This window comes from Calcarisporiella thermophila (assembly GCF_041956535.1).
Source record: "Calcarisporiella thermophila strain CBS 279.70 unplaced genomic scaffold VTP21scaffold_21, whole genome shotgun sequence".
In the NCBI taxonomy this organism is placed as follows: Eukaryota; Fungi; Calcarisporiellomycota; class Calcarisporiellomycetes; order Calcarisporiellales; family Calcarisporiellaceae; genus Calcarisporiella; species Calcarisporiella thermophila.
Genome location: NW_027192211.1, coordinates 294,331 through 302,269, shown reverse-complemented (window position 1 = coordinate 302,269; position 7,939 = coordinate 294,331). Strand labels below are relative to the sequence as shown.

The following is a 7,939-nucleotide window of genomic DNA, read 5'->3' as shown; positions in this document are numbered from 1 at the left end:
TCCTCCCCCGTCTCCATTCTCACTCTCTTCCCTCCTCTCTCCCCCCCCCCCCGACTGTCTCTAATGTCCTCTTGACCGTGGCTGGCTCTTGATATTAGGAAACCATGCCCAGGGGGTCGCCATGGCTGCAAAGCATCTGGGCATCAAGGCGGTGATTGTCATGCCCGTCCATACGCCCACCATCAAGTGGCAGAATGTCGTGCGGCTTGGTGGGCAGGTGGTGCTGCATGGGGCCGATTTTGACGAGGCCAAGCGGGAATGCGCGCGACTGGCCGCCGAGCACGGCTACACGAACATCCCACCCTACGACGACCCGTACGTCATCGCGGGCCAGGGCACGGTCGGGGTGGAGATTCTGCGGCAAATGTCCATGGACGCGATCGACACCATCTTCGTATGCGTGGGGGGCGGAGGGCTCCTCGCAGGGGTGGCTGCCTACGTGAAGCGCCTGTGCCCGCGGATCAGGGTGGTGGGCGTGGAGACCCACGACGCAGACGCCATGACGCAGAGCCTGGCCCAGAGGCATCGCGTGGAGCTGAAGGAGGTCGGGCTGTTTGCGGACGGTAAGGCGGTGCGGATTGTGGGCGAGGAGACCTTCCGTGTGTGCCGCGACCTCATTGACGACATGGTCCTCGTCAGCAACGACGAAATCTGCGCCGCCATCAAGGATATTTTCGAGGATACCCGGTCGATCTGTGAGCCGGCCGGGGCGCTCTCCGTCGCCGGCCTCAAGAAATATCTCTCCCTGCATCCCGAGCTGCGCGGTGGCACCCACGTTGCCGTCCTCTCCGGCGCCAACATGAACTTCGAGCGGCTCGGGTTCGTCGCCGAGCGCGCCGCCATCGGAGAGCAGACCGAAGCGCTGGTCAGCGCCATTATCCCCGAGCGCCCTGGGAGCTTCTTCAACTTTTACGAGCACATCCACCCGCGCAGTGTGATGGAGCTGGCCTATCGATATTCCGATCCGGATCAAGCCTATATCTACGTGTCCTTCCGTGTGGAGGATCGGAAGGCGGAGGTGCCCGACATTATCGCGTCGTTGCAGAGAGATTCGATTCAGGCATGGGACATCTCGGAGAACGAGATGGCCAAAACGCACGGCCGCTATTTGATGGGCGGGCGGATGCAGGTGGAAAACGAGCGTCTGTATCGATTTAGTAAGTTGTAATTTTGCCTCTTTTTCCCCTCCCTCCTCCCTCCTCCCTCTGCCTTCTCTTGTGCTGCCCATCGAAATCATGGGGCAAAGAATGCCTGGCCTAACCCTTGTGCCGCAAATCCTAGCTTTCCCGGAGCGTCCCGGGGCATTATACAAGTTTTTGAGAGGACTATGGGCGGGCGGAACGGGCTGGAACTTTTCGCTGTTCCACTATAGGTAGGTGCCAAAATTACGGCCTAAAACCAGGCTGACCAGGCTCTCGCCGGCTTTTCTCACCTTGGCTTTTTCTCACCGGCCTCTGCCAGAGATCACGGGGCCGATATGGGCAAGGTCCTGGTCGGGCTCCAGGTACCCGACGAAGAGCTCGAGTCCTTCCACCGGTTTCTAGACAGCCTGAACGTGCAGTACGTGGACGAGACTAACAACGTCTTTTCTAAGCAATTTTTGTCGTAGATTTCATTTGGCAATTTTTAAGTTTAGCCCACTTAACTTTTTATCGGTTTTTGACGGTTTTTTTCCCTCCCCCCTCCTCCAGCGTCTTATGTTTCAGCGGACGCTTATCTTCCTCTTAACCTCCCGCATTTTTTTTTTTTTTTTTTTGCTTAGCTTGTTCTGAACCCTCCACTGTTTTGTTTTGTTATTGCTTTTAGTGTTATTATGTATTGATTGTATTGTTAATATTAAACGTTGAACAATCCTGGGTTTCAGGCTATTGGTTGAACCTAATACTCTTAACTTTTATCAGTGGTGTTCATGGTAGGGCTTGTTTTTTTTAGCCCTCCTCTATACAAGCGGCCTTTCTCTTTGATCATTGACTTTCATGGCAACCCCCTCGCTCTGAAGGATCGACGTGTGTCTGCTAACTGATCTTAATCACCTTCCCCCAATGCTCCTTCTACGCTATAATACTCTCAGCTCGGGTGATCTCATTACGGTGGAGAGGGTAACCCTTCGGATAAATATATCACAAGGTTAAGAAATAACAAAGCGGTCGGGACTCATATATCTCTATTTGACATAGACGTTGATCAAATTTCGCAATGGGAAAATAAAGATTGGCCTCGATTTCAATGTGTGGGACTACTCCCTGCCGGAACTACTTGGGATCGTGCTGGGCATGTTTGTGCGTGCCAGGGTCAACAAGACTCTGGGTGTGCAAAAATCGGAGCTGCTTGATTTTATCCTGAGCGTGGAAAATGGCTACTATCACAACTACTATCACTCTTTCCTGCATGCCGTCGATGTGGTGTGTGTGATTTATTACATGCTCTATGAACTCAAAGCCTCTGAGCTTTTACCCCGTTCCTATGTGGCTGCGCTTCTGATAGCCGGGCTCTGCCATGATCTGGGTCATGTAAGTGGATCTTTGCATTGCTGATCCCCTGCACTTCCCCCCCTCCCCCTCTCTCTAACCTCTTCTCCGTGTTTGTCTTCCATTTCGCTGCTGCTGCGACAATTAGCCCGGACTGAACAACATGTACCAGATCAATGCCGGGACAGAATTGGCAAAGCTCTTTGGCACCGCATCCGTCCTAGAAAAGTACTCTATTTTCATGACCATGGAGCTCTGCGATAAGCACAGGCTGTTGCGTAACCTTCGCCCCGAGCGACAAGAGATACCCAAGAGGAGCCCCGGCGGGGACGAGGAGGAACCCATGACCCGAGAGCAATTCCGAGCTACCATAGAAAACGCCATTCTGGCAACCGATATGGCGTTCCACTACGACCTGCTCTCACAGCTGAACTTCATGGTAGAGTCACTGAACCCCCCCTCAGACACTCAGGCAACGGGCAGCGAGCAGGAGCTGGAGCAAGAAGAGGATGAGGAGGAGCAGGAGCAGGGCCTGGCAAATCACCCAGCTCCAGGTGTAGCCGTGGAGGCGCTGGAGGCGATGGACACCACCCTGGAGAACCATCGGAGTTGCAGTGGGAGTGGATTGACATCCACTAACGACCACTGCCTAGAAGCGGAGGGGGGAAACTGCGAGGAACGTGGCGGCTTAGCAGTCGGCGACCTCTACGGTGTTCTTGACGACGAGCAGTGCCAACAGCTCTGTAACATCATATTACATGCAGCTGACATCAGCAATACCGTTCGCCCCTGGGAGCTGTGCAAGCGCTGGTCCGATCTGGTGGTCGAGGAGTTCTTCCGGCAGGGAGACCTTGAAAAGGCGCAGGGCCTCCCCGTCTCCCCGCAGATGAACCGCGACATCTCAGACCAACAGCAGATCAGCCTCAAGTTTGGGGACTTCATCGTCAAACCCTACTTCGAGGCCATCGCTGATCTGTTCCCCGAGTCCCGTATATTTATGCAGACGCTTTCTCGGAATCGAATGCTATGGCAGAATCTGGAGACGAGCACGGGCCCGCCGAAGAGAGTGGAGGAATTGCAGCACGACAAGGCTGGCCCCGAGGGGGAAAATGAATCGGATCGCAACAACAAGGGTCTCTATCCTGGCCGCCGAGTCTCGTTTGCAGCGGGCACCGTCGTGATCACAGACGATGCACTCGAGTTGAATTCCATCAGCGGACTTCGTCGCCGAAGAAAATACGGCCCGGCCGTCCGCTCAGCAAGCCATGGCCTGCTAACTCTGTCGCAGCTGAATCGCGTCCGCCAGGTTGACCAAAACCGAAGACATAGCGATCGCGGTGTTCCTCCCATCTCGTCACCGGATGATTCCGAAACCGAAGACGACCCGATGCTCCTCTCACCCCATCAGTTTCTCCACCGGCACCCGCGTGATTCCTTCAGGGAGGAAGGAAGTTGCAGCAACATCCGAAGGAGCCAGTCAATAGACGAGGGCGCCTTTGATGCGATGGCGGACGATCACGGCGAATCCCTGTTCGAGATTAACAAGCATGTTTCTTGGTCGCCGGAATTGCTGCAAAAAGCCATGGGTGCGATTTCGAAAATTCCTCCCCCTTCTCCGCTCGATGATGTCCATCCCTCCCCAACATCTCCGGTTGCAGCTCCTTTCCAAGAGGAAGCAACATCAAGTGTACTGACGGATAAGACTTGAGCCTTTTTCACTTTCACTTGTTTTATTAGGACGAACTTTTATACCCCCCCCCCTCCCCCTTCCCCCCTTTGATTTTGTTTAATTTTTTTTTTTCACCTTTCTCTCTCTTATTGAATTTGTTTAAGTAATGCATTAGTTTATCACTTTGTCCTATAAGAAATGGAAAAGAATTGAAGGAAAACATTGTCCCTCTCCCCCTTTTGTTGAAATTTCGTTCGCTGTAGCAATGCTTCTAGCCTTTGCAGCTATTTAATCATTTCCCTCTCTCCCCCTTCCCCCCCCCTCCCCCTCCTCCTCCCCTTCCCTCTCCACCTACTTTGCTATGTAAGAAATTCGAACCAGAATGATGGACCATGGAAATAAACGTTTTGAGAATATAATGTTCTATATTACTTGGATACTTCTTCAAATAAGCGTTCAACAGAACCGGGATAAAACACAGCAAAAAGATAGGTGTGGTTATTTTGCCTTCTTTGCGGGCGTATTTTTGGATGGGGTTTTCTTGGCCGCAGATTTGGCTGGCGTCCTGTCCGAGGTCTTTGTAGGAGTTTTGCCTTCGCTCTTTGGCTTCGAAGGCGTCGCTTTAGCACTCTTGTTCGCGGGCTCCGAAATCTCGACCTTTTTCTTTTTTGTTAAGGGGGTCTCCTCTTCCTTCTTCCCTTCCTCTCCCCCTTTACGCTTCTTCGCTGAGGGCTTTTCCGTGGCAGGAGTGGGCTTCTCTTTTCCTTCGCCGCTCTTCTTCGCCGATGTCGCTTTTGTGGGCGTCTTCTCCCCCTTCTGCCGCTTGGCTGGTGTGGACTCCTCTACATCAGCTTCTCTCGACTTCTTTGCAGAGTTGAGGGGTTTCTCGCCCTCTTTTGACTGCTTTGAGGGGGCCTTGGCTGGAGTCGAATTCTGTTCACTTGTCTTCGCGAGATCCTCCCCGCCTTTGGTCGGCTTCTTCAACCCTTCAGTCTATAAACCAGATCATTTCAGTCCATCTCCTGTGCGGTCCTCCTTGTGGGAGACATCAAAAATAAAAATCACATACATATCCTTGGTATTCGTAATCGATCCCAAGCTCCCGTAGCTTAGCTCGCTCCTTCTTTTCACTCTTGAGCAATCTCTTCACGCGGCGTTGGTGTTGCTCTGGTGTTTTAGCCTAGCAAACAAGCAAGACCATTGAGTCTCCCGGGTCAAAGAGGAGGCGTAGTCAATATAAAAGTTTCAAAATACCTTCCGCCGACTTGCTGCTTCAATTTTTGCCCATGGGATACTGGCGAACTTGCGGTTTGCCCCCTTGAACAGCTTTGGGTGGATCTGATCTGGTGATAGAACCTTACCTAAATTCGGGAAACAAAAATAGAGTGAGCAAAGCATGACCTGTGGGGTAGAAGGAATATGGGAAGCTCACATTTGAGAAGTCTTCCGAAAAGTAGATAGTTGTCCATAGTCTCGGCCACGATCTTGGCCACCTCCTCAGAGGCGAATTCGATGAATGCATAGTGTTTTGATTTACCGGTCTATCAGGGATGGGACCAAGGTGAGGGAGAGCACACATGGATCAAATCGCCTACATTGCAACTACATACCTTTTTATTGCGTGAGAGTCTCAACCGTGTGACCTTGCCGAACTGATTAAAGTATGCACGCATTTCTCGTTCATAGAAGCCATGGGGGATCCGGCCTAGATAGATGACTCCAGGTCTTGTCTGATCCTATAAACGTTCGAACGAACCATGGTCAGGCCTAATTCCAAGAAAAGGAGATATATCGCCCCTCCGGTACTCACCTTTTTAATATTCTTTACACGTTGCTTCACTTCGGCACCCACTTCGTTCATTAATGAAATTACATTCTCATTCGTCTCGAACTCATCCACCTTCTCACCCCCCTCTTCCATCGCTTCGTCGTCGGAGCTGTCCTCGTCTTCGTCGCTGCTATCAATTTCGCGCAGCATTTTAGCAAGCTGATCCACGGTTTCCTCATCGTCTTCACTTTCTTGTTCTCCGTTTTCCTCTGCATCGTTCATTTCCTCCTCCACCTCCTCCTCTTCGGCATCCATTTCTTCCTCAGACTCTTCGGGCTCTTCGACCACCGGCTTTTTTGGGAGGGGTTTACTTGACTTCTTAATGGATTTGGAAGCGGTGTCAGCAGAAGAAGGTGCAGCCCCTGCTGCTGCAGATTTAGAAGCCGCCTTCTTAGGTGCTTTCTTATGTGATGTGACCATTATAGGGGAATGTTTACGATCAGGGCAAGTGGAATAGGAAAGGCTATGAATTTTGAAAGAGAGTCACACTTCTATGTTTGTTTATCTTCCTCTTGACGATTCCGCAGCACAAGAAATTAATTCCATTTTGGCTACGTCAATGCTCGACGTGAAAATCTAAAACCTCTGCCATATCGTTGAAAAAAAGATCAGTTGATCAAGAAGTTCTCTTATCCAACCTATGTAGGTCTCGATTCAACTGCCAGTCCCGTTTCTTGACCATCTTGTTCCATATTTATTCATCTCTATTTCATCTGTACTCTCCCAATCATTTTCGGTAAGAGCAGCTTGAATTATTTCACTTTTCTTTATGCTTCTATACTGGTATTAACGTTCTTCTCGATCATTTTTTGTATTACTATCTTTACTTGGCCTCCTCCCTGCCTGATTGTATAGACCGGCCTTCTTATATAATTGGGACGCTTGTCATTGGGTAGTAGCGTTACATTTGTAAACAGCATCATCTCTCTTCTCACACCTACCGCCTTCGTTTTTTCCCCCTTCTTGGTATCGATCAAAGCATTAATTCCATCACGATATCTCCTTCATCTTCGCACTGTATCTTAATACAAGAATTTAACCAAAACACAGGCAATTTAACACACACAACGACCGATTCATCAGCTTCAGCCACTGTAACTTCAGAGGGTGAGATATCAACTGCACAGCCAATGTCGTCGGAGGGGACCAATAACAACATGGTGGTGGAGAGGCAATCAGAAGATAATAGCGAAGGCACCTCTTCGCATCCACAGCAGACTCCAATGACTTTTGGAGCTATGCTGGAGGATGCCACTAATGCCAGCTTTGTTGTGCCGAGTCAACCACCTACGCCTGGAAATGCAACGGCTACATCCAATTTCGGAAATCTTGGATTAATGACTACTGATCAGCCACTTTCACAACAAGCTCAACAACAAAACCAGCAACAAGCACAGCATCAGCTCCAGCAACCACTCCAATCAGCCTTGCAACCGCAGACCTCGGAGCAACAACAGCAGCAGGCGGCAGCCCAAGCAGTACTTCAAACGATTCTGTCTCCGTCACTCTCAACCTCGACAGATTCGACTCCAACCCCCACGACCAATGTTGAGCAAACCACTCCTGCCGAGTCTGTTGCCCAAAATATGCAGCTCTTGCTTTCAGCTTCTGGAGATGTCCCACAACAGCAGGCTGCCGCTGCCGCTGCCGCCAGTATACTCAATGCTGCGTCTGACTCGATGGTGCAGCAGGCACTTCTCCTGAATGCTGTAATTCAGCCAGACCCTACCCTGGCTGTAATTGCCGCCCAGGCGCAGATCGATTTGATTTCACAACAACAACTGCAACAACAGCAACAGCAGCAACAACAGCAGCAACAACAACAGCAACAACAACAGCAACAACAACAGCAACAACAACAACAACAACAACAACAGCAGCAGCAGCAGCAGCAACAACAACAGCAACAACAACAACAACAGCAGCAGCAGCAGCAGCAGCAGCAGCAACAACAACAGACAACAACAACAACAC

General features: G+C 50.8%; 3 protein-coding genes across 3 annotated transcripts; 2 read left to right on the top strand and 1 right to left on the bottom strand.

The window, feature by feature from the left end:
- Positions 1-121: 121 nt before the first annotated feature.
- Positions 122-1,609, top strand: VTP21DRAFT_5191 (uncharacterized protein; the record flags this gene model as incomplete). Its single annotated transcript, XM_069395685.1, has 3 exons — positions 122-1,157; positions 1,282-1,372; positions 1,462-1,609. The coding sequence occupies 3 exons, from the start codon at positions 122-124 to the stop codon at positions 1,607-1,609; spliced, it is 1,275 nt and encodes a 424-aa protein (XP_069248265.1).
- A 433-nt stretch (positions 1,610-2,042) lies between these two features.
- Positions 2,043-4,176, top strand: VTP21DRAFT_5190 (uncharacterized protein; the record flags this gene model as incomplete). Its single annotated transcript, XM_069395684.1, has 3 exons — positions 2,043-2,099; positions 2,178-2,510; positions 2,617-4,176. The coding sequence occupies 3 exons, from the start codon at positions 2,043-2,045 to the stop codon at positions 4,174-4,176; spliced, it is 1,950 nt and encodes a 649-aa protein (XP_069248264.1).
- A 459-nt stretch (positions 4,177-4,635) lies between these two features.
- On the bottom strand, positions 4,636-6,385 carry VTP21DRAFT_5189 (uncharacterized protein; the record flags this gene model as incomplete). The annotated part of the gene is made up of 6 exons (XM_069395682.1): positions 4,636-5,130; positions 5,207-5,317; positions 5,392-5,498; positions 5,570-5,678; positions 5,748-5,873; positions 5,948-6,385. 6 exons carry the CDS (start codon positions 6,383-6,385, stop codon positions 4,636-4,638), a joined length of 1,386 nt encoding a protein of 461 aa, XP_069248263.1.
- Positions 6,386-7,939: the final 1,554 nt, after the last annotated feature.